The 27,378-nt window shown below is 30.9% G+C and overlaps 2 protein-coding genes across 3 annotated transcripts; both read left to right on the top strand.

The window, feature by feature from the left end:
• Window positions 1-14,194: 14,194 nt before the first annotated feature.
• Window positions 14,195-19,052, top strand: Bma-miro-1 (EF hand family protein; the record flags this gene model as incomplete). The annotated part of the gene is made up of 16 exons (XM_043073135.1): window positions 14,195-14,273; window positions 14,470-14,610; window positions 14,840-14,937; window positions 15,179-15,298; window positions 15,368-15,559; window positions 15,690-15,788; window positions 16,043-16,109; window positions 16,210-16,330; window positions 16,431-16,515; window positions 16,840-16,985; window positions 17,101-17,194; window positions 17,291-17,422; window positions 17,788-17,871; window positions 18,126-18,254; window positions 18,475-18,677; window positions 18,944-19,052. 16 exons carry the CDS (start codon window positions 14,195-14,197, stop codon window positions 19,050-19,052), a joined length of 1,899 nt encoding a protein of 632 aa, XP_042929069.1.
• Window positions 19,053-20,825: 1,773 nt separating this feature from the next.
• Bma-efk-1 (MHCK/EF2 kinase domain family protein) lies at window positions 20,826-26,654 on the top strand (the record flags this gene model as incomplete). Of its 2 annotated transcripts, none has more annotated exons than XM_043073134.1 (18): window positions 20,826-20,879; window positions 21,197-21,271; window positions 21,337-21,476; window positions 21,605-21,743; window positions 21,887-22,015; window positions 22,278-22,358; window positions 22,497-22,643; window positions 22,744-22,842; window positions 23,140-23,304; window positions 23,510-23,648; window positions 24,003-24,166; window positions 24,319-24,387; window positions 24,474-24,608; window positions 24,879-24,999; window positions 25,161-25,265; window positions 25,342-25,513; window positions 25,717-25,865; window positions 26,524-26,654. In XM_043073134.1, the coding sequence occupies 18 exons, from the start codon at window positions 20,826-20,828 to the stop codon at window positions 26,652-26,654; spliced, it is 2,214 nt and encodes a 737-aa protein (XP_042929068.1). The 2 variants fall into 2 exon arrangements, with proteins under 2 accessions (XP_042929068.1, XP_001898451.2); XM_001898416.2 differs by having other exon boundaries at window positions 24,462-24,608.
• Window positions 26,655-27,378: the final 724 nt, after the last annotated feature.

Genomic DNA, 27,378 nt, shown 5'->3' with positions numbered 1-27,378 from the left:
CACTGAAATTAAATCATTTTTAGAGGAAATATTAAAATCTCTCTCACTAGTTAATTACTGCTGAAAAATTTTTCATGCTAATGAGTCGATGGAATTTCACATCATTGTTTGTTCACCTGGAATCTTTTTGCTTTGTGCATATTTTCATTTGATTGTTTATCTGGATCAAATGTCATAATTTTGCTTGAACTGGTAAGAATAATCCTCTTAACTATTAATTTCGATCTTAATGATAACAGTTACCGTACAATATGCACCCTGAGGGTTTACTAGTAATAAAATGTAATTAGGAATTATGGTGAATCAATAAGAAGTCAGACGAGAAAAGAACTTATTTCTAGTAGAAGCAGTAAGAAACCTCAGAAAGTCAAACTTAAATTTGGATGGATCAAAATTATTTGAAGAAAAAAAAGCAATAACTGTTATATTTAAATTTGAAACAAAAAAATAAGTGAAAAAATTTCTTTTTAATGAAGCAATTTTTTGCTTATACACTTAAGAAATTTACTGTTTTTTTTTTTTTTTTTTTTTGCATATTCCTTTGTATTGGGATTAATATAAGAAATCTGCAAAATTATGTCCATGAAGATGATAGACCAAAACGGTTTAGATTTTCCGCAAAAATAATTGCTCGAAAAGTTTCAAATATTATCAAAAAATGATCAATGGACTATTTCAGCTTTATATCTATACTGGCAAGTTTTTCTAAGCTCAAATTATTACTAACATTATATTAACATTAAGCTAAGGTGAGACAAACATTAATTTTGATATTTGAAATTAATGGAAACAGTAGATGTGTCATCATCGAATGTGTAGTCTTCGTGATATGATATGATAGCATAGACAATTATTGGATATAGAATGGTTGATGTAAATTTAATATTACAGATAGAATTAGTCATATTTTTTTGTTGTGCCAGAATGAACCAGTTGTTTTGAAGATGAAAAGTGAGATATTGATGGAAAGATTATTGGGGCGATGATGATAATCGAAGAGACATGGATGCTGGACAATGATGGTCAAAAACAAAAACAAGAAAAGTGAAACGAAAATTAAAGAAAAAAAAAAAAAAAAAAAGAAAGAAAACCAAACAAGCAGTTAAAACGCGAGATGAAACGATGGAAAAATAACGAAAAGAGCAATGAAGGAAAAAAGAAATTAGAAAGAAAAAATAAAAATAATAAAAAATGGAACAGTTGGAATGATCGATGAAAATACAAATAAGAAATTAGCCGAATACTTCGTAAAATTGCTCGGTAATTTGAAGGAAATGTTGTCATCCAATACAATAAAAATTGAATATATCTGATCGTTATAAACCAAAGGAACTGTAATTTTTTGGTATTTCAATACGACTGCACAACATATGCTGCTGGTATCAAATAAAAATAAATTATTAATTCAGCGTCATTGTACTACCACTAATATCGGTCACTAATAATGGCTCCAATATGAAATTGTGTTTCTATATTATTGTTACATCCGGCTTTCGAGAACAATTAACCATGAAAATAGCTGAACAAAAGTTTTTAAAATTCAATTCCAGAATCAGTTTAAATAAACAAAAGTGAAGCAAAAGAAATGTATAATTTTCCAAGTGCAATTTTAAGTGTAATAATACCTAAATATCCAGGTTTCAAAATTTCATCCATAGTATTCGATTGATTATAGAAGCGACGTAATCAAACGTAATGTAAAAACAACAAAGACAATAACGGAACACGGCTAAAATACACGTGTACTAAATATGCTATTGTTCTTCTGAGATTATTCGAGTTAAAAAAAATTGAATTATTTTGCTCGAATGCAACAAACAAATTGTGTATATCGTAAACATTTAAGTCTATGATAATATCGAACACTGAATTTCCTCATTTTTACACATGACAATATCTCTTAAACAGGTGGCATTTTAAATTTAATGTTAGAATTTAAAATGATAGTTTGGAATTACAGTTAAAATTTTATCAAATTATTTATAATAAACATGAAGTACCGTTTTGCACTTATCATTGATATCTTTCTAAAATGAAAAAATGAAAATTCAGCAATGTGTGATAAATAGAAACCCACTTTACTGTCAAATTTATGTGCATTGAAATACTTTCCATACTGAAAAAGATCACTTTCTTCACTATATTTTTCCTTTCAAAGCAAAATCTCTTAAATTGCTAATTGTGAGATAGCTATTAAAAATTAAAATAAATTTGTAGTAGGGAAAAAAAAAAGACGAATCTTTAAGAGTCAAAAATTCAAGTATTTTCACAGTGTGCAATGTTTAACTGATGAAATCAAAAATTTTCTATTTAAATCGTTCCCCTTCGAAATTTTATTTTTCGTCTAATAAGAAAAAAGAAAAAAAAAATGCTTCTTTTTCTTCTGTTTCTATTACATCAAAGAATGAACAGATAACGATATTTGGAGTCATTCGAGAAAGTAGCAATGTGAACTTCAAAAACGATAATGGAGAAAAAAATATTCGACTAAAGATTATCGTGGCAATGTGATGATAATGAAAATAGCATAGTGTTGATAATCGATGAGTCATTGATTGCTAAACATATATTTCGTTGTCGTTATGGAATATTTCAGAGATGTTGCAAGTTAATATGACACCTTATTGATTCCAATTATTAAATATTGACAAAGAAGTTTTTGAAATAAAAAAGCTGGCAAGAAAAAGGAAAAAAAAAAAAAGCTAACTGTTGACAAATTTTGGTAATGTAAAGATTTTTAAACAGAGATTATCGCATGTTAACAATTTTTTGCTATGCTCATTTATCAAACTTTATATTTGCTGTAATTTGAACGGAAATAAACAGTTGCTATTGCCATTTATTGCAAAGGTAAAAAATTTCTTGGTGGAACACAGGACAACATAATTCATTTAAAGTACAGTCTTAAAAAAAAAAAAAAAAAGATATAAAGAAAAACGGAGAATTTCTCTACAAAATTAATCACTAAAATTTTGAGATTAAAACAATATTTGGCAAAAAAGAATACAACATTCTATTAACTTGTATGACAAGGGAAATACTAGAAAAAAATAAATAAAAGAAAATGGTTAGAATGTTCAATAATAGAATTTAAAAAGAAATAAGAGATGGAAGTGAACTGAATATTACTGTAATTCAACAGCAATGAAATTTTGGTGATCAGAAAATATCTGTTTGAAGAGCTCTCAGGAATTATCATTTCAGAGAAATGAATTAATTCTTTGGAACTTGATAATAAATATATATAGGTGAGAGGCATAGACAACAATCAAATCTTATTTACCAACTTAAATATTGTATTATTCTGCATAATTTATCATCTGAAATACTATATATTATTCTATATAAACAAGCAACCTGTTTCTTAATAAGATAACTAACTGTCAGTAAGAAATTTCATTTAATTTATTAAGTGATTACAAAAGATATTTTAGCTTGGATTATCAAATGAATGCATTTTTTTTTTTGCTTTAAATGATTTGTTTTTTTCGTTCTTTTCGTTTTTTTTTTCTAAAATTGTAATGCTAGAAGAAAAAGGAAATTGTTTCAAAATTTTCTGTTACTGTAAATAGGACGTAATTTTGAAGGCTGCCTGGAGGATACGACAAAGATCGAAGTATAGAATGTAAAATGATAAAACATGGAAGATTGTTATGCAACAAGACGGTACGCCGAAAAGAATGACAAAAATTTTGTTGGAAATGCATCTAAATGGAATTAAAGAGTGCACATAAATGACGAGTTCTGCTGATAATTTTTTGAAAAAAAAAAAAGAGATTTCAACGGAATGAAATGATTTCAAAAAAAAAAGATTTCAGCGTATTGTTCAGCAAGCATTTCAAAATGAAAAAGAAATACTTTCTGGAAGAATAGCGCACGTCATTTTGCTAATTTTTACATTAAGATTTTTAGCTACCATTTGAAATGAATCAGAATTTCGCATCTTTAAACATAATTGTTTGAAAAAAAAAAAGAAAGAAACATGAACAATTTATTCAAATTTAGGATGTATAATTAACAAGACTAATGTCAGGTACATCAATTTGAACCTTTCATATACTTCAACTTTGGAAAAAAATCTCCAGTTAATGCTAGGAAACATTTTTAGAGAAAAAATTCCCTGCAGATTCATCAATAATCTTATGGAAACTGGTTATAGGATCGATCTCCTTGTATCGGCATGATCTATTCAGGAAATAAATATGACTTACTTTTACCCAGCAATTCAGTTCATAGCAAATCCATATGTTGACAGTGGCTTGGAAAAGATAGAAGAAAATCAAGAAAGAAACAGAAAGAGAGGAATATTTCTGAAACCTTTCTTTTCTTATCTTCCTTAATGGCATTCTCACGTCCCAAAGATTTCTCTCACGATAACTGGATTTAAAAGTGAAATTTAAAGACACGCAAAGCTATCTGCAAGAGAAAGTTTTAAGCAAAGGAAAAAACAGTTGACAGTTAACAAAATCAAAAAAGTTAATGAAGTTGACAATTCATTGCTTTAGCATTTGCTGCAGAATGCATGCATATGTTATCATGAAGTTATTCAAATGAATGAAATTACCAGTATAATTTGGACGAAAAGTTTGAAATTAATTATGAAAATCTATGAGAAAGTTTTGCATATGCTTACGTCCCACTAATACCCATAGTTTTTCTTACTATACACCTGTTTATTGAAAAGGTATTCAGTAGTATCATATAGTGAGTATGCTACCATTTAGCCTATCAAAATAGATATTTGAGTATCAAACCAAAAAGAAACTATTTTTTCTGAACAGAACAACAATGTTAATATTGTGGAATATTGTAATATTAAATTTAATTTTGACATTAAATTTAATGAAAATTACCTTACTGCATTTCCGGTAGCCATCGTCAACGTGAAACAACAATGTAAAATCGGCTATTTACAGAGTACAATAACATTAGATTTGGAAAATTATACGAAGATTGCGTATCATTTGAAAAACGTATTTATTTCATGTGTGCATCGCTGTAAATAGATTGCAATATTGGGAACTGTATGATTGACCATCACTGACCATCACGACCCAGTTTAGTGACATAAGAATGACCACCTTCTTGTAGCTAATTTATTTCTTCCCTTTTTTAACGCTTGATTTGAAATTATTAGATTAATTTAGAAGTAAATTCTAAAAAAAAAAAAAAAAAAAAAGACAGAACTAAAGAAACAGCTTTAAATTATTTAAAGATATAACCGCTAGATTGCAAAAATGAAAGAATGGACAATTTCCTGTCATAAGAATATATTTTAATAACCAGCATTTTAATATAATCCAGTTTCCAATTACCTTTTTGGTGCAATGAACTTTACTTCTTAAAATTTGAAAGAAGTTTCGTAAAGAGGATTAAATTGATGTTTAAGTACCTATAAATATACAAATAGTGTGCCTAGAAAACGACATCAGGATAAAATGGAAATTATCGTAAATGAGTAACCGTTACTCTGATTGAAGGAAAAAGAGAAGAAAGCAGCGAATAGAATATGAATCGAATATCAATTAGCTAAAATGAATGCTACATAATAGGACCACTTATGCGATCATTATTTTTATTTTTATGCACTTTTTTTAGACTTCAAGTGAGAAAATATGTAGATTGACTTTATTATGTCTATCTTATGTACTGATCACATACTACTTCAAATCGTTTCACTTAAGTTAAGTCCATGTTGTTCGTTAGTTTGTTACCGTTCTTACTCTCCGTATTGTTGTAGTATGAATAGGTAAATTAGATAACACATATGTAAATTTATGTGTAGGTATGAATGTGATATATGTATATATATGCACGATTTGGAAATATATTTGTATGTTTTATATAAGCGGTAACATCTGTTACAGTTTTATTTCACCTATTTGCGCCTTTTTTTACTTCACATATTAGTTTTCTCCTCAATTGAAAATACAAATTAAATTTGGTTATTAACAGATGTCCAGTGCATCACTGCTGCTACTTTTATGTTCAGTGATAGAAATTACAGTTCCTGCTACTACCACGAATACTCCAATACAAATGTGATAAATTTATGTTGATGAAGTTAAGCAGTAAGCTAAATTCGTAAATTTGGCTCACCATTTTGCATTCATCTTTCATTAAAGAAAAATTGTAGCAGCAATATTCAAAAAAGATGATGGAATCCACTGTAGAACAATCATAAGGTTGACAAATTTTTAGTAACTGCCTAAAGATTTCAAAAAAAAAAAATAGCAAAAATTGAAAAGCTGTCAAAAGCTGTTGAATAAAATGAAACTTTTAAAATATCATAAATTTAATGAACAAAGAATTGATTAGCAATGGAATAAGCATAGAAGATAGTTAGATAAAAAAAGTAATAATAATAATAATAACAGTACGTAATAATGTTATGCCTTCTAATCGCTAAACACGTAACACAACGACTGCAAAACTGAATCGAGCAAGTCACGAATTTTGCAAAAGACAACATCATGATGAATATATGAGACAAACTGGATTTCAAATATAAATCACAAACAATTATTTATTTATTTATAGCAATACGTAGGTAGACATCATTATGCGTCTACCTAACCCAATATGCATGAAATGAAATGACAAAGATACACACACATACGACAAGGAAATAACTGACTGCTCACCATTCATAGCTGTGAGGGATATTCGTTGATTATGAAAATTCACACTTTGTGCTGTTGACATTTCACAGTTTTACATATGACAATAACTCATCTTACAGTGAAGAAGAAAGGAATAGTAAGAGACTAATCTCGGTATTTTCTCAAAACATTACAAGTTGATATCGATAGCATAATAATACTATCATTGTACAGTTGACACATCTTCTGTGATTATTCTATGATAGAACTATTTCAGATGAAATCTAGCAGAAAGTTATTAGTTCAAAAGAATGTAGCAGAAATGTGAAAAAGTTGAAAATGTCTAAGAGTACTACCACCACAATTATTCCTACGAAAATAGGATTACAGAGCTATAATGTACAATATGATTTATGATAGATGTGGAGGGGAAAACTAATTATGCATATTTGGCGGTAAAATATGAGCAGACTAGAAAAACTTGCTCAAGTTTTCTAGAAAGTAGCAGCTTTGTAGAAATGCTATTTCCTGTTTATTGCAACTAATAAACTTAATCGATCTATAATGAAGATAATCTTGATTATAGATTAATTAAGTGCTAGATAAATGCTGGATGTCCAAATAAAAGATAGAAAAATTGAGGGAAAAAAAAAAGGTATCTAAATTTTTCAAATAAAACGATGAATGAAACATTTGACTTTCTAATATCTTCACAGTTAATACTGTCCACTTAAAAATATTTATAATGGGATTTTCTGACTTTTTTAAGAAGGACGAAATGCTATCAGACAGGAGATATATATATTCAAGATTTTGGAACAATTGGTTTAAAGGTGAACTGCAATGAGACTGAAAGAAAGAAGTAAAATTTCTAAGTTTTGAAAAGATTTTCAAATAAGAAATTATCAGTCAATAGCTGATCGGTTCAAGAAAACAGCTGTTTACTGCGCAAACAAATGAATAATGCTTAGCGATGAAAGAGCCACACAATTTGATCGTTTTTTTTTTTTTGTTAAACTTCATTGTTAGATAACTAATGAAACTAAATCGCTCTAATTAAGCTAGTGAGTATTTATAGCCTGAGAAAATATAATTAAAAAATCACTGCCTAAATTTCACATTTCAAGCTTATGATTTTTCAACATAGTTAATTCGCCAGAATTCGTGAAGTATTTTTTAAAACAACCATTATTTATTTATAGAATAGAAAGAAAAAAAAAGAAACAAACAAAAACGGAAATGAAAATGATCACAAAATTAATTTTTGATGATTGACTGCAAAATTTAATCTTACTATAATTGTATATCAACAAGAAAAGAGTTTTGCTCTTTCACCAGCAAAAAGGAAAAATATGAAATCAATTGATAACATTGCATTGATAAGCTTTTGCTCCAGAAATTTCATATTATGTTATTACCTCGCATTTACAACATGTACCAACTCTGTTTCCCGGTAGCTAATTAATTACAAATAGTTATAAAAATTTTAAGGGCAAAAAAGATCGGATAACAAATTGTTCCGAATATGAGTGCAGGTTGCATTTGCATGACGAAAATTGATCATTTCTATAAATATGAGAGAAGGGTTTGTCCTCTACGATCATGTGATGTATGTAGCATGCATCACATTGCAAGTCGCGTGCAGCTGCATTTTGTGCATGAACTTTCACTCCTCATGCACTTTTTTTTTTTGTTCAAAGAAATATGGAAAAGCTGTTCAAATTTAAAAATTTTCTGTGATATAAAGTACCACTGAGAATTCCATCGAATTGAAAATATCTCGCATCAGTGCAAGAAACAAAAGATTGTCCCCTCTCTTACTCCCCTGTAAAATAATGGATGCTTGAAATTTTATAAAAATAATTTTTGTCGGCTGGTTAAAAGAAGCTCATAAACAAACATACATACACACAGACAAACAGACACGAACACATAGAGAAGGGAGGAATCCACGATAAAACTGATATAGCTTATCACAAAAAAATGATGAAAATATGGGATAAGCGGATTATATAAGGGATTGTAAATAGACAATCAGTAATAACCTGGGATGACACTCCTTTTGAATGATCGATTCAATTCCTTTATTTTGCACATGATTCATAGATTTAACAATAACAAATCATTTAACAACAATCAATCACTTTCACATTGACATATTGATTTAGATTTTATTTCCTTTCTTTTTATAGAAACATTTTAAATGTATGAGATCAAATGATAATTTTCATTTCTTTCCCTAAAACGACACTAAGTGATCTATGATTTAAACATTTTCAAACTATTTCAAAATAATCAATATTTTGTTTCAAAACGATCTCAATTTCTTTTCGGCCAAAAAATTTCATGAATCATTTAGAAAAAAGTTGCAAGTCAAAGAATTTGACAGTTTCTTTAAAAAGACGTACACAAGAGAAGCTTTCGATAAGGTGATCAGATCTGAATCAACAAAGAATGCGAGTATTTTCCTTTGTTTTTTTTAAGGAAAAATTGAACAATTTAAATTTCAGAAATTGGAAATTACCGCCCACATTGAAGTACATTCACGCATTCATATGGTTCATTCATTTCATTCTTGTTTTCTTTTTTAGTCTAAAATTAAAATGAGTGAAACTAATAATATATACTTAAAGAAGCATTCCCTTCTATACACCTTTTAGTGAATATGTTTAAGCTACTTTTGCTGCAAACTGCATCTTTTTTTTTTTCCTTTTGGATGCATTTTTTCATTTTTTTTTTTATTGAACACTATTATTTTCATCATAAAAATTTTCATATAAATATTAAACTTCCATATTTATAATTTATTAAATCTCCTATAAAACAGTACCACTTCTTACCTTCCAATATGAAGAAAATTTGAAATCTTTGAATCTTAGTTTTGAAGGAAATTATTGAAACTATTCGAAGAAATTGGATGCACAGTTCATTTTTATGGAGCATTACTATTGGTAGTAGAATTCATGCAACATTTATTTACAACAATGATTATGGAAACGGCAATAACAAATATGTCAAATTATTATTGCCATTACTAATACGATAATTAAAACGTGAAGTTGTATGTTTATTAGGAATTAGACAGATAGAAATCACCTTAAATGCTATTCTGAAACACGAAGGGTAACACAATACAATGAATAATAAAGGATAAATAATAAAAACGGGTAACATACAACGTCACATTCGGTAATTACTGGTAATAATAATAACCAAAAAATAAATAAATTTGCTAGGTAATGGATGACTGTTAGAAATTGGACAGGTATCAGTTGATAAATCACACATAACCATTTGGAAGCAACGATAGAAAAGAGTAATTATTAGTGTCCATCTGCACTTTAAAAAAGAAACATAGGTAGAAGAATTGCAAACGGTAGCTTTAATTATTCTCAATGATTGCTTCCTACTCTACCATTACTTACTACTACTACTTTTACTTTACCAAAATGTTATTGTCTCAAGTTGCAGTAGTAATAGCAAACAGTATCTTTCCTAAGTTTTTTTTTTTTTTTTTTTTAAACAATATCCTTCCCTCACAAAGTTTTTTTTTTCTACGAAGAAAAAAAAAATGCCGAATGTTTGATGGAACATGGTTTCCAAAGTAACCAAATATTTCGACAGGACTTTCGATTTCACTATTATTGGTGAGATTAATCAGATATGGGTACAACAAATGATAAAAATAGTTTGAATGATTATGAAGATGAACTAAAATGTTTTTCTTAGGAACCAAAGAAAGAGAAAAGCATGAAATGGAAATTCAATATAAAGCAGATTGGTAAAGCAATAGGAAAACACTATGATAGCTTGTGTGCTGAGAATCAGTGCAAAATTTAAAAGAAAAAAAAAATTGAAAAATAAAAATACTTTCGCCCTTTCCAATTTTTTTTTTCTTTTCTTCTTTTCTTAACAAATATCAGTCAATAACGACAGTTTTTTCCGAAATATGAGCCATTTTGGATTTTGCGCAACACTATCGCTTTCAATTTCATTGAGGAAAAGATTGAATATTAAATGAATGGGGATTTCAATGATTTGGCTAAAATGCTGGGTTTATGTCAATGAAGAACAAGTAGGATACCTTAATTCTAAAGATTCCTTTTCTTTGTTTGGAAAATGCCACTGAAATTAAAATACCCATCTTATGTTTTAGAATCTCTCGACTGAATATTCGAATTTCAATACGTAATGTTAGAGTTGAAGAAGAAGAAAAAGAAGAAAGTAAACGAGTAGAGAAAAGTACTGAAATACAGAAGTTTCAACGAAAGGAACAGTGCCCATTTGGGCATTTTAATTTTCCTTAACGCGAAATTTAATTGAACAAACCAAACACTTATGCTTTTTTTTTTTCAAATTTACTTCTCTAATTTTAGAAAATAGAGGCAAAAAAAAATTCGCTTTTCTGTACATTTCAGACTTCATCATTTGCATTATATAATATCTCGGAACAAACAGTATCAAATAGATGATCGAACTGTGAAAGTTATTTTTTATTATTAACAATTGCAAGGAAAAGATTATGTAGGATTGGAAATCCGAGAAACAAAAATTAGTTTTATAAGGTGATTATTTGGCTGATTTCATCTTACTATATGACATTCTGATATAAAAGTTTGAAAAATAAAAAAAATTTAAAGTCATTTTTACTCCACACCAGATATTTATCTTTAATTCCCATAACTTTCTTAACTTTTTTTTTTTTAATTTTACTGATCTTTATAATCGTTTAATGCTCATAAATTCCCAAAATTGTATTTTTTTTAATGATGAAAATATTTATTTGCCTCTTTTTTCGTTTTTTTTTTTTTTTTTTTTTCTAAAAATTGGTATTTTCTGCTAATAATTTGTGGTGAGTAGTGCGTCACTCTATTCATATTTGTTCACTTTCAACGTGAGTGTTACACGCTGAGACAAAATTTAGAGATGTACTAAGAATATCTGATGGTATTGTCCCTTCCTTTTATAGATTTTGTCTTTTCGCATATTGTCATATTGCGCTATGAATCAGTAAGATAAGACGAAATTGAGAGGTCTGATGGAATTATATGATCGGATAGTTAAGAACACAAATCGAGAGCATCCCAAAGAAAGATAAAGTTGATTTCTTGAAATATTTTAAGCTTCAGAATCATTTATTTCCGTCTAATGGCTCAAATTTGTAATAAAATAACATCGAGTTTACTTTTTTTGCTTATTTTAATCAATGAAAATGAAGAAAAATAACACCACTGATTCCTTCTGATATATGGAAAAAAAGAATAAACTGAAGTCTATCTTTCTTTTATTTGGTTTGCTTTTTTCTGAATTCTGTTAAATAGGTAATAAATAAATAGGTTTGAATCGAGAAGTAATATTGGCACAAAAATGTGATAAGGTTATTTCGTGTGGAAAAATCATTTTCTCGTAAGTATTCCGTATTACAAATCAATTTCAAAGAGTACGGTAGGTCAACAATTAAAATTGTTTTAATTTAGAGAAATGAATCGTCCTGTTCTTGTCGGATCTATGGTTAACATTTAAAAGGAACTCGAAATATTATCTATCACCAAACTTATTTAGTTCTGATTGCTTCCATCTTACATTTATGAATGTTTACTTATTAAAATTAAATTTAGAATGGATGGTTTCGATAACGTCTGGAAATGTTGTGGAAATAAGATGTTTATACAAAAGCAAGTGTCATACTTATTGCTTCAATTTAGCTTTGTCCAAGTTGCACAATAATTTCTAACGGAACTTTCTATCACGCCAAAGAAGATATAATACTATAGGAATTCCGCATTTGAAAGGTTGTTTTCAAGTTTTTTGTTGAAAAATTTCTATTTAATTACTGCAACATTCTTCTGAAGAAGTGCAAACATAGTTCTGTTCTTACTTTCAACTTTTTTTCTTTTTTTTTGATCTAGAGAACAAATTCAGTTTGACTTTTTGGAAAGGAATAATTACCACTTAAAGCTAACAACACAAAACTATTACTCAATAGAGCTGATCAACCTTATCCTTTCATACGGTTTAAATTTAAAAGAATTTACCAGACAAATTTAATTTGCTATGCATTAAGATATTGGAGATAAGTGGACTAATAAAAACTTTGAATATTCTTCTCGAATTTATTGTTCTTGAAACTGTAGCCAAATTGGGTCGTGACAGTGATTTAATATCTATAGGTCTTGAGCAAACCAAGAAAAGAGCTTTTTAAGTTTCAAATTATTGAGAATTGCAAAAAATTCAGTCAACATACTGTAGCAACAACATAAAGTCAAATTTCATCGGAAACAAAATAATTTTTCGAGCTATTTTGGGAAATATAGCATTTTACAAATTTGATCATTCGTAGCGATAGCAGCAGATATCACTAATCAAATGCTGTCAAAAAAAGATAAACATTAAAAGTGAAAGACAACTTTGAGTGTTGTGTTGCTGTTATTAATTCCTATCATCATTCCAAAAAATATCTACGTACATGATGACATCATAGAGAGTGAATTCTTGAAAAATTGCTCGCCAATTTTTCTTTATTATCTTTACATTTTCAAGTGTGCTTTAGAATACTGTTTACTAATTTCTCTTTTATATTAATTTATCATTTGTGTTATGCCTGGCTTCTGTAACAAAATTTAATCTTTCCATTTTAATTGTGAATTGGATATTGTGACAGTATCGGTTGTCAATTCTTCAAACTGAACTTTCAACCTGATTGAAACACTAAAAAAATAAGTTAATTCGATCTGACAAAGTACAAAAGAACGCATTATTTGCATAAACAAGATTTCAGGAAAGCCACAGCAGCAGGAAAATTTTAGAAATTCGAATCATTTCTGAATTAATAATATCTTCAAAGTGGGACCATAATGGTTATCTTACGAATCTAAAAAAATAACCAAATATTATGAAGCAGTAAGGAAGAAAGAAGAAGGAGTACTTTTCCTTCAGATTATAATGATTTCCCGACGTGTAACATCCTTCTCCTGAACAACAAATATTCAACAAAAATAAATTGGATATGAAGAAGTGAAGTATTTGTGACTAATTTGCCTTATATAAACTCTGTATTGATAACGAGAAATTTCATACATCAACGTACGACATTCCCGCTACGTCAACACACTTACGCTAACTTCGTTGCCGAAAGCGAACACCAACCATTCAATTCTCACTTTCATTCCATGGGCCGGAAGGTATTTTGCTGGTTGCAACATGGCCTTCTTTATGAAATTGATTTTGTGGCTTTAATGGCTGTGGTTCGCTTCTTGCGTGATACTGATTGCGTCCTGGTTTTGTCGGTATTTCCGGTTATCCTGAATTATTGGAGATTGTGGGATTTCTTCAGTTTTCACAACACGTTATTTTTCCTCTTAGCTATTCGGCTGTATCATTTATATAAATAAATTTTTTTGTTACCCAGAAATAGCATTCAATATAGATATTGAATTGATCACATGATGTAGTACTAATCATCTGTTTTTTTTTTTTTTGAGTTTTTTAATATTTTATCTTGCAGATTACTTCTTGAACTTTGAACGACAAGAAATGATTCGTGAAAACTAACTGGATAGTCATCCATTTGACTATTAACATTTTCACTAACAATGACTCTCTCAGAAGCATCTACTCGAGATGATACTAGTGATAAGAATGCCGACGTACGCATTCTACTTATCGGTGAACGTAAGTTGCAGTGTTATTTTATATTTTTTTTCCACTTCGTAGAATTTGTGAAGAACTGCACAGGTTTCCATCATACCGGTTATTGCTTTCTATCGGCCGTTTCTGGTGTGGACCACTGCAGTGATTGATTTTTTTTTTTTCAGATGGAATGGTAAAGATAGTGGTGCTTTTCTTTTCATTTTCAGTTTATTTTCAGCTGGCGTTGGTAAGACATCTCTGATAATGTCGCTACTTGAAGATGAATTCTGCGCAAACGTACCCTCTCGGATTGATAATATCATGATTCCAGCTGATGTTACACCTGAAGGTGTTGTTACATCAATTCATGATTATTGTGGTCAGTTCTTCTGCTATTTGTTTCAAGATGCTGACCATCAGCATGTTTAATGTGTCATAATATTGATGGTGTAATGTGTAGTGCAGAGGGAGTGACGAGGGAGAGAAAGAGGATATATGTTGAAGAGGAAGAGGATATTATCAGTCGGAAGAGTACTTGTCCTTTAAAAATCAAATTTCACTGTTCTGTATTTTTTAATAACTACTGAAATTTGATGAGTCTTTTTTAGCTAGTGAGCAAACTGAAGAAGAGCTTAAAATAGAAATTGCATCAGCGAACGTCATATGTCTCGTTTATGCTGTAGACGATCATCAGTCGATTGAAAAAGTTGGTTAAGTCTCAAATGCTTTGTCAATGTTCAGCGAAAGCGATGAAGAATACTAAATGATTGTTAAATATAACAAGAAAGATAACCTTTCTGTTCTGTTCATATCATACTTGTGTACTGTCATTAACAATTCAAACAATTCTAGGATCATTGAAAAACGTGGTTCATCAATAAAGGGCAGATGCCGTATACTATTTCCAGTATATGTTCAGTTTTAATTCCACATGTACTTCTTTTCAGGCAACAAATATCTGGTTACCTCTGATCAAGCAAGTCAAAGCTTATGAAAGTAACAGCTGCCCAATTATTTTTGTTGGGAACAAATCAGATGGAGCTGGGCCATCTAAGCATATAGAAAAGGTAGGAAAGTATGCTTTATATTTTTAACGAGAATTATTTAATTTTCCAATTAAACAAATTTTCTCACAGGTGCTTCCAATAATGAATGAATACGATGAAATAGAAACATGCGTGGAATGTTCAGCAAAAACGATGAAAAATATTAGCGAGATATTTTATTATGCCCAAAAAGCGGTTATTTATCCCACTCGTCAATTATACATATCAGAAGATAAGGAGTTAACAAGGAAGTGTAAAAAGGCTCTGATACGGATTTTCAAAGTAGGTTTACGATGTTGAACAAAGTCCGTTGTCTATGATTTGCTTTTCACTGCTTTCAGCCACCTAATTTTACATTTACATTATCAAAAGTTACTTCTGATCTTGGAGATGTTATAAAAATTATTTCTAGTTATGCGATTTCGACAATGATGGCCTTTTAAATGATATTGAGTTGAATCAGTTCCAGTTGTTTGTTTTTGGAGTCCCGCTTACAGCATCTGCCGTTTCGGTTAAGTTCTATCAAATTTTTCATGCTGCACAAATCGCTCTTGTTTGATTGCTAGCCATTCAAGTTGATGTTGTGTTGAGTCACTTCTATTTCAAGTACGTTTTGTATAGGCATAAGCTATAAAGAAGCCCTTAGTTTGTTTATCTGCTGTGAAAGGTAAAACATTCGATTTAGGATGTCAATGATAAAAAGTTTGACTCATTCAAGATTTGTTAGCCATTGATATTTGAGACAAAAATATGTTGTTTTCCAAGGATGTGAAAACAGCTGTACGACTAAATACGAAGGATGGTGTTATCGATGACGCCATTGCTCTCCCGGGTTTGCTATTTTTTTTTTCAACTGTTCTCCGATAGCTCATTAAATTAATCACTTCTTTATTGATTAAATAAACTTCGTTCCTCGCATTCGAAATGTTTAGGCTTTATTTATCTTCACCAGCTTTTTATTCATCGTGGTCGACATGAGACAACATGGAGGGTGTTGAGGCGATTCGGATATGACAATGAACTAGAACTTGCAGCTGATTATATACAGCCTGTGTATGTCATTTTAAATGTAAACATATCGCTAATATTGTCTTTGAGGAGCATAAATATTAAGCGACTAAATGCGCTTTCATTAATACCCCAGTATTTTCAGGTTGAAGGTACCTAAGGGTAGCTCTACGGAATTGACTGAGGAAGGCTTTCAGTTCATCACTGCATTGTTTAAAAAATTTGACGAGGTTTGTTGTTTATTGTAAAAGTAATTTTGCGTGGAACCGATGAGAGAAAAAAAGAGAGTAAAGCGGAAATTCTGGGAGGAATATTGAGTCGTAAAATAATCATTTTCATAATTCGAACAAATCTAAATGTCTAAAGCAAACAGTAGACGATAACGGAAAAATGCTTTTGGTACTGTTTGAATGATTCGAAAAATCTTCAAACAGCATAAACTGTTATATTTTGGATTGGTCGAGATCAGATCGTAACTAGGTAGCTGGTTAGTAGAATGGTTCGAAAGTTGCAGTGTGAGTTTCTTTGAATTGAAAAGAAGGAAAAGATTTTAGGATAAGGATGGCTGTTTATCTCCTGTGGAACTACAGAATCTGTTCAGTGTTTGTTCACCGCAGGTGTGGAGCAAAGAAGCTAATTCTGCTGTTGAGACTAATCACAAGGGATGGCTAACTTACAATGGATTTGTGGCTTACTGGATGTAATGTGTAAATTTTCATTACAAGCATTTTTGAATAAAATTGGATAAAATTTTAATTTCTATAGAGTTTGCAAAAGTAACTTATGAATTTCTTATTAATTATGTTTTTTCTTAGTTTGACAACATTCTTGAATGTTTCGTTGACGATGGAATTGTTGGCTTATCTTGGTTTCAGTTTACAGCACGAATCTCAACTAGATGCTATTAAGGTCTGTTTGGTGTGGCATTATTTCTTATATAGATGTTACTTGTATAAAAAAAGTATCTTGTTAAAAATTGACATGAACTTGCCTTTTCCTGCTCAGGTAACTCGCGAGAGGCGAATTGATATTGCTGAACGATTCACAACAAGAGCGGTATTTCAATGTCATGTTATTGGTCCCAAAGGTGCTGGCAAAACGATTTTTTTACAGTCCTTCGCTGGTCGTAATCTGATGGTTTGTTGTATTACACAGTAATAATGTTTTAGAAAGAGTTTTTAGGAAGGGAACTGATGATATTTAAGGCTTTTTACAACTTCCAGTCTGATTATTTTGTTTTTGAGAATAGTGAAAATTGAGATCAGCTAGGTAACTTGGAATCGTGGCTTTTTTAAGCATTGTATTAGTTTGGGTAGACAAATTAAAATTGTTCAATAATATCTTTCCATTAGTCATATACCCACAATATCTGACATAATAAATAAAATGAAGGTTTTGCTTTACCGTAAGTTATTTCACACTTGAATGTTATTATTAGGAATGTTATTTGCTTGATCTTTATGCATGACATTTTGTGATCTGATGAAGTAAAACAATTGTAGGATGTGGCGGCAATGGGAAAAAAGTCGATTTCACCCTATGTATTGAACAGTGTAAAAGTAAAACAAAGTACGAAGTATCTCTTGGTAAGAATTTTAAGAAGATAGCACAGGAATTTTTTGTAATTAAAGTTAACGTTTGATAAAGATAAAATTAAATTAACGTTCTATAGGAGTTGCACGGTTTAAATCGGAACTGTCAATTCCTTTCAGAAGACATCTGAATATAGAGGCGGATGCTGAGTGATTTGGCAGTATTAATGATTATGTGAAAATTAGTATTTGAATAGAATTTGTAATAAATGAGAAATTTTTTCTAGCTGAAAAAAAGAAATTTACAGCTTCATGAAGTTGATGTACTTTCACCTGATGAGGCGCTCACAACCTATGAGAAAAGTGCTGATGTTATTGTCCTCTTATATGATATTACTAACCCTGATTCATTTGCGTATTGTGCGTCTGTTTATTTGGTGAGAATATTTCACGATTCTGTACATTTGCATTTGGAAAGTTGGAAAGTTCAATTTTCCTCGGCATTTAATTTATCGTTCACACTAATTTTTTAGACAAAAATAAATTTATCCTAGTTTTGTAAAATTTGACTGTATATGCATACTATCATTAAGTAACTTTAACTGCGTACCTTCTTGAAATTCTTACCTAAAATGTCATAGATTTAAATCATTTCAGAAATATTTCTATCGTACAAAAGTGCCATGTGTAATTGTGGCCACAAGATCGGAGTTATATGAAGTGGAACAAAAATATGAACAGCAACCAAGTGATTTTTGTCGTGCACACTCGTTACCTCAACCTCTCCGTTTTCGAGTTAATGATACTGGCAAAACTGATAATCCCATTTTTTTACAGCTAGCTATGATGGCTGTTTATCCGTATGTGAAGCATTTTACTTATATTATTTAGCAAAAAATTTTAATACCAAATATTGAGTGATTTTGAAAAGAATTGATTCACTTTATGCAACTCATCAAAATCAACGTTTTCTTATGGAATACGTCAAAATCGAAGGTCTTAGACAAAAGTATTGAGAGCACTGGGAGATTGGAAAAGGCGAGGTTTGTGCAGTTTGATGATAAGACTTGAAAGAGTGCTCCACAGATAGTCAACAAATATATTTAAAAATTTTTTGAATTTTCAGACATCTTAAACGAGTGTACTATCTCCAAGATTCATATTTGTTGTCCACAATTACTGTTGGTGCTGCAATAGCTGCTTTAGCAGGATTTTTACTCTACAGAAATTTATGATGTATTTCCATTCTTATTTATGAAGGTCTGATTATTGGTCGCTTTATAAATGTATAATGTCGTCTATTCTTGTTCAGTTTCCATTATATCTTTTTTGTAATTTAGATATGCATGATTATTTGTATTTTCCAACTTTAAATTATTTATGGATCTATGAATGCATTTTACGATGTTTTCTATAGCTTTTTCAGATATTGAAAATCAAGTCTGAGCAGTGTTTTCCAACTTTTTCGGAAAACGCTAAAATATGAAATGAAACGGATACATTAATGAAAACATTAAATCAACTTCCAGCGGCGTAGTACTACGGAGCGATTCCATTCATTGGTTGTTCCTGGAATTGATTGGATTTATACTAGATTATTCGTTTCTGTGTTGTTCATAATTTGAATATTTTATTTATTAAAGCGATGTAGAATGCTTCTGTTTCTAAATACAGCGTTATAGTGTAGCATGCAAAGCAACGTGTATCGATATTAGCATTTTGTTAAGTGTTCAGTAAGAAGTGAGATTCATATTGTTCTTTTGTTTGTCGTATGCATGGGTAATATTGAAAAGTGTAGGCTTGTGATATTGATATTAACGTGTTCAGAAATATCCACCAATTCTCTTTTTCATTTCGCGTTAGATCTCGTTGCTCAATTATCCGTTTGTGCGTATGGTCTTTAGAGAAGGTTTTTTTTTTTTTTTTTTTTGGTTTTTTGTGGAATGCTATGTGGATGGATAATCAGAAGCATTACCCATTGATCGATTGCAATGTACTTCATGTATTTCCTTGGTGCAAAAAATAAACGATTTTGCTTGATCCATTTGTTGTCAAAGCCTTAGCTATAATACAACGAAGTAGACATCGTAACTTTGCGTTGCATATGTAGTACTTTTAATTTTTTTAAGTTTTCAATTTTAATTCAGAAATATATATATATATATATATAAAATAAATTTGTATGTGTCCTGGTAGTAGTCTTTGATGCAAAACGACTTGGAAATAGCTGATCTATTCCCAGACAATCCTAAGGGATAGCTTGGTGCGTCTGTACATTCATTCTGGGTGGTATTATACTAAGCGAACTTCTCTCTATTCTAAAAGAACGGCAGTTTGAAATTTCATTTGTGTTCCAAGTGATACTTCCAGTTATCGCCCATTGTTTGGTGCTTTGTTTTAGCTTTCGCTGTTTCCCTAGAAGAATTCTGGTGTTTGAGTAATTAGTATGTAAGAATGTAGTATGTGAAAAATGGTACACTGTTGTAGAAAGCTTGAGATTGATACCTTGATAACTATATTGGCATAAGCGGTGTACTATCAGTATCCAGAGTGTGAAACCAAAGATTTGAAAGCTTCCAGTGTAATAAGGTTTGTGAAGAAGTTCAAAGAAGTTAAAGATTGATGAAGTTCTGGGGTACATCCAAAGCAGTCTTCCTAAAATTTTTGTTTGTTGATGCTTCTAGCAGGTCTTTTTGTCTTATCTGAGAACAGCCTATTCTATGTGGAATTCATTTGTATTGAATTACTGAATCAAAATTATAATTGTTGCATTAGTTGCAGTATTGTGAACATAATTTTCTTTGCAATAGTAGTGCCTGACGTCTGCTTCAATTATTTTCGAAAATGATGTTGATAAGTGTTCCTTTTATTTTTTATAGTGGGAAGACTTAAATCAAGTTTACCATTTCTAAGGTCCATTTTACCAGTTCCGGTTCCGGTTTTCCATGTTTTTGCGATTGCAGGAATGGAAAGAAAGTTAGATCATTGGTTTTATTGAGTAATTTTGTATGGATTCGACTGAAAATCACGGGAAATATGTAGGCTCAACTTCACCAACACAGGTACTATGAATTTTCAAATGATATATATGTCGAATAAATTAATAGGGCATTGTAGATTTGTTCTTTGTTCTCTTGTCTTCTATTAAGTTTTGCTAGCTCAAGATATCTAGCGCTTCTCAAGCAAAGACTTTTGTTTAGAATGCCTCAAATTTCCCTTTAAAAGATTTTTTTGTTTCGTGAGATACGGATGCATATATTTTATTGTGTCAACGCTGTGTTCGATATTGATTAAGCGAGCTTTTGCTGATTTTATTTCAATTTATTAACAAATGAAACTGAAATCTTCCTTTAGTGTATAGCTGATCTGATTGTTGCAGGGCGATGATGCTGAAAATGAGCATTTGGACGACTCAGAAGAATGGCAATTGCTCGAACCTCTTTGTGACATTTCTGTAAGTGTTGGCAACATTTGACAGATCTTAATATCATTGTGTTGCTTGTATGTTTATAATTTTAGGAATCGGTAAAACGGAAGTTTAGCCAGTTAGATCCCTTAGATAATAGAAATTATCAGCAATTCGAGCCTGATCCTCGTTCGTCGCGCTTATCCGAAGGAAATCGAGGGCTGATGCATCGATGGCAGCAGGTTGCGGCATGGTATTTTATACTGTTATCTAGATTTTTACAAATTATTACATCTATCATGCTGTGGAAGTGTAACTGATTTAGATTTTCTATGGATGCAGTTCTTCATGTCCTTTTTATTGTCTTTTTGCTTGTATTAGGTGTGTGAAGCATCCAGATGATCCGTGGGTAAAATTCCATTTTGACCAATTACCTGTGAGGGATTGTAAACGTCATCGTTATTCATGTATACAACAGTGCTGGACCGTTGATGATGTGCAAGTGAAATTGCACCCGGAGGTGTTATTTTATTTTTTCATCCTTACTCGATAAATTATATCGCATTACCTTAGGGTTTTTTACCAGTTTAAGGTAAACAGTAAATGTCTGAATGCCGAGCATAGTTATTTGGCATATAATTTATTCATATGTGTTGTTTGAAGCCTTTCGCTCGAGGCGCAATGCGCGAGTGTTATCGCTTGAAAAAGCTAGGATCGCGTGGTAAAAATGACGACTGGGACCATGCACAGAACTATGTTGCTAAAAAATATATAAGAAGTGTTGATAAAGAAGTTTGTTATTTTTGATTTAGCGTGTGCTGAATTTGTAATTCACATGCTGTTGAGTTATATGAAAAATAAAGAGGATGGAAAAAAAGACATGATTTTTGACGATTTGTCGTTATTATATAATCGCCAATTATTTTGATTAGATAACAGAATTTTTGCATGTTGAATTACATGACACACATATATTTTGTGGATTTTTGAGATTGTTTAAATAAGTTTTAGCAAATGTTTTGGTTGTAAATGCAGAATAACGTCTGTTATTTAGGTTTTGTTTGAAGACGTGAAGCTACAAATGGATAGCAAACTTTGGGCTGAGGAATTTAATCGTCATCATCCACCCAAAAAGGTAGTTTTATTTCCATCAGTTTATTTTAATAAAAAATCAATCTCTTTAGTTGATTTAATAAAGACAAGCATTGTATCATACCAAATACCTGAGCAAGTTCAATTTATGCATGGCCTACGATTCACGACAACTATTTAGATTGACATTTTTCAAGTATGCATTTTGGAATTTCTTGATGAAAGTGAACATGCATTTTATCATCTTGAACGTTTCATAGAAGGCGAGTATATTAAGTACAACTCCAACTCTGGCTTTGTATCAGATATTTGTCGACAGACGCCTCAGGTTAGTTGTCACAGATATGCTAGTTATTTTGTTAAGAATTATTTTTGGAATAAATTAAGGATGACACAACAGTAACTCTTAAATATTCTTACATTTGTAGGCATTCAGTCACTTTACATTTGAACGTAGTGGACATCAATTGATTGTTGTCGATATTCAAGGAGTGGGAGATTTGTATACCGATCCGCAAATACATACCGTATGTTTTTTTTTGCAATTTTCAGGTTGCAAAATTTATATTCAGTTTATTTTATCTCAACTCTCCATTTATGTTCAGCTTGTTATTTGCTGGGAGTGATATTTTATGTATTTAGTTTCGTTTGTAGCTTACATTTGAAATACAGAAAAGGATTATAGCTGGTAAAAAAAACCTACTAAATTAAAAACTTTATTAATTTCCAACTGTCAAAAAATTTTGATTTCATTCCATTTCTAATTGCACGGTATTATAAGTTAGCCGAAAGTCCTGCTATATGCATTATTAAAGAAATTTCAGGCAACTGGAGAAGGTTATGGTAATGGAAATCTTGGTACGAAGGGAATGGCATTGTTTTTCCATTCCCATTTGTGCAATGACATCTGCCGATCAATGTGCTTGACAGAGTTCGATCTTGCTGCAAGCGAAAGAAATGCCCTTAAGGGAGGTGATAATGTGGAGAGGGTAAATATTTAGCTTTTTGTGGAGAATCTAGAAATTAGACTATCCATCACATGACTAGCCAAACCAAATGGAAATAGTGACTCGTAAAATGTAAAGGTCCCTAGATATTCTGCTTTTACTAATACCATAAAATTATAATTAGATCGTCTTATTGTATTATGATCTCGATGACCACTGATAAGGTTAGAAATTTTTAATTTTTTAGAATTGGACTTCAATGACTAGAAGTAGCAGTAACAGACCAGCAAGTATTTGTTCGTCTCTTGTTGAAGAAAATGGTAATGCTATGGAAGAGCTGCGGCGCAGAACAGTGTCAGTAAACAGCTCGGGAAGACGTTCTTCAGGTTAATATGCTTATGTTTAGTTGTCATTAGAAAACATATCTCGTTCAAGCACTGTTCAGATATGCAACAAACTACAATAAAGAAAAACAACCGTCTATGATTAGTTTCATATGGCATATTTTTAAGACTCTGCAATATTGCTTACTCGAACTTGCATCTTTTTATTTTTCCGATAATTCATGCGAAATTTCCTTTATATACATCCAGCTATGTTTGGAAGATGTTTAGGTTTTGTTGGTCCTCCATGTCTGTAGAATGTGAAAATCCTGATGTCATGGCTTGTAATGTTTTACTGTAGTGTAATGAAAATAAGAATCCTAGTAAAGACAAGGTCGTAGGTTTTATTTTTTCCAGCATCTTCGTTTTGTGATGAGCATAGCACTGATACGCAGCATTCTGATGTACGATTTTATAGCGATTACTTTGAACAAATTGTGCATGACTCTGATAAGCCTATGGCTAAAACACGATTCACCAGTTCATGTTCCTCAAATTTATTCGATTTAACTGATAGCGAGGTATAATGTTATCGTCGAAGGATAATCATTCTTGTTTTGATGTTTTGCTCAAATTCCTAAGATATCCAAATTTAAAAAATATATTGTAAAAAATGTGGAAAAATATGGTGGATGGGAAAATGCTTAATAACAGGTGGACAATGAAATTTTAGGTGAAAGAACGAATGCACCACGATTCTCAGTTCGAAAGTTTGAGTAGCTGCAGTTCGAGAATGACTCGAGTAAGTCTAGTACCACATAACTTGCTGTAATCCTGCTAAATTAAATTGAAGCTGTTAGCTCAATTTACCTACAGCATATTACCCAGGAAGCAGAAAGAGAAGCTTATTGGTTGGAAAAACGCAAATTTTCACGACCGGCAGGGCTGTTATCAGAATCGCAAATCAAACAACTTTCTGAATTTTCGCAAAAACTTCATGGTATGAATTGCATCCTTGGCCAGGTAACTTTGTAAATTCGATGTCATTTTCTGTTTCACATATAGTTTTCTGCTTGATTTGAGATTTACAACGGACATTTCTTTGAGTATTGGCAATTATAAAGGGATATTTAGGTTTTTTTATGAAGTTGTTATATGTCCGGTAAGTTTAATGATGCTTTTGCTTGATGATTCATATTAGAAGGTATTACTGAATTAATGTCCAGTATTTCGGTCATGCCGAAATCTTTCAGTAATAATGCTGTCCTCCTAGTCCTTGCTTTAATGTTTCAGATACATTTGGATCTTGCGCGTTATCATGAATTGGGACAGTTCGTTGATAAATCGCCTTTTGTTTGTTCCGAGAAAGAAAATATTTATTCAGCAAAAGAACAGAGAAACAAAAGAAATGCAGGTGTTGACTGTTTTGTGTCTCTATATTCATGTAGTTTGTTAAGTTGTTATGAAAATGAGAGTCGTAAATTTTCATAATCGACATTATAACAAAAAAAAAAAAACTGTCGCAATAAGAAAGTAACAAAAACACTTCCATATGAGAATTTCAGTTCATTTTAGGAAATTATATTAGTTACGACAAGGATGCAGCATTTTATCATCTTGACATTGCTCGACGCTGTGGTGTTCTTGAAGCGATAATTACCATGGCTAAAATGGCTTTTGGTTCTTTTTAATACTTACTTATTAAACATTCTTATTAAGAGTTGGATTTTAGTTACACTTTTGTTATTCTATTTAGGTCACCCTCACGAGCTGCTGAAAGAGGTAGTTTGCGAAGAAGTATGGGAAAATGACGATCTGGAAGGGACTGGTTTTGAGCTGATGGAATGTGCTGCAGATATGGGTGATCAGTCCGCCGTCATTTTCGTAGCACAAGCGTATGAAACGGGTCGTTTTCTAGGGCCAATGAAGTTTGTTATTGAAATATTGATTTCATTTGGTTTAGTTATTTAGTGCTTAAATTTGCCTTTTCTTGTCTGTTTGATTTTTTTAAGGTGGATTAATTCAGCCAGAAATAACGAATTTTTTTTTCCCTTCCATTTCTCGTCATTTTTAACATAGATGATAATAAGAAAGAAAAACCATCAGTAAATATTGGATGAGAATTTTTCAGAAAACCCTCATGGCCAAAAGCTATTGCATGGTATGAGAAAGCTTTGAATTTTCTTCAAAATTCAGAAACAAATGAAAACGAAACGCCTCATGAAGGAGTCCGTCCTCGTTATGAGTTGTTGGAGAGAATGGCAGTAATGTATAAAGAAGGTATGAAAATTCTTATTACTCGTTGATATTAACTATTTTTGATGCTTGTTTAATGTAATGCCTTGGTTTCTATTCTACTCAAGTCTATTTAAATTTTGTTTGCGCTTAACATTATTCCAAAAGTACTTTTTTTTTTTTTTTCTACACTGTATTAGTTACCTATGCATTTTTTCCTCATCAAAATACAGCTGATATTGCAAATGTCTACTAATGCTTTTGTTCCACTTAATTGTAGTTGAGATTGCTAGTTGGGAATTCCTGTACAAACTGATTAAGTAAATTAAAGGAAGGTAAGAAGCAAAAAAATTTGTGCAACAAAAAGTAAAGAAAAAAAATTGTTCAGTTACATCTGGCAATGCAAAAACGTGTTGCATATAGTCATGAATATTTCTGCTAAAATACTTTGAAACAAAGTGTTAAGAAAATTTCTAACCAATGAAAACATGGATAGATATATAATCATGATCCTAGTTGTTAAAATATTAAAGTGGTATATAAATGGGAAGAGTACTCAGTGCTTTAGAAATGCATATATTCTGGCATAATGATCTTGACCAAATCTCATATTCATAAGTGGTAATTTACTCAACTTGAAGTTTTCCTTCTTTTCTCACTCGTTTCAAAATATACTCTAATTCATAGTTATTGCTTATTCCAGGTGGATATGGTCTATTACAGGATTTAACGAAAGCGTATGATTTGTATACTGAAGCAGCTATGTCAGCAACAGAAGCTATGCAAGGGAAGTTGGCCAATAAATATTATGAATTGGCAGAACAATGTGTGTAAATATATTCTTCAAGCCTTAAATTGCATATATACAATTTATTTTAAACTCACCTCAACTTTTAAATCATCTATCTCTATTCTTCAAAATTATTTTATTTCTGTTGATAACTGTATTCACTGAAATGAGTTTGTGTGTTTCTAGATATTTAAGATGTTTTTTTTTTTTCTCTCATATTTCACAACAGTCCTGCAATTTGTAATTGTACAAATGGGAAGAAAATTGTGAGATTGTCATGTGAGCTTAAGTACTTTTGAAGTGACTTGAATAGTCACTCGAAACATAAGTTCTTGAATATTGTCAAATTTTATTTTCGAAATTCCTTTTTTCGGGTCACAGTGGCAGGCGGAAAATGCCTCCAGTGTTTTATTTTTTGCTACGATTGTTTACTAATAATACTACAGGTTTTGTTGCTGGTTCTCTTAACCTCCTTGTTTGTTCATTTTTTTTTCTTTTTTTTTTCTAGGATTGATAATTTTGGAGCTCTATATCCAAGTGCTAGCGTATCTTTCAGTTGATCTTCCATGTTTGGCATAAATTGCATTCTTTATCATATTACTCAAATGATATCTTTGTTCAGTTGTGCGCATTTGTTACCATTTCATTATTAGTTTAGAAGTAAAGAGTTTAAAGTTTCTTTGATTCTCCATATTTTAGTTAAATAATTTTATTGATATTGTCATCAATAGTATTATTGAGGCAGTACCGTTTCACTTGCTTACGATC

The sequence above is a fragment of the Brugia malayi genome, assembly GCF_000002995.4.
Source record: "Brugia malayi strain FR3 genome assembly, contig: Bm_v4_ChrX_scaffold_001, whole genome shotgun sequence".
Lineage (NCBI taxonomy): Eukaryota > Metazoa > Nematoda > Chromadorea > Rhabditida > Onchocercidae > Brugia > Brugia malayi.
The sequence above is the reverse complement of the archived record's forward strand: the minus strand, read 5'-3'. Positions and strand labels throughout refer to the sequence as shown.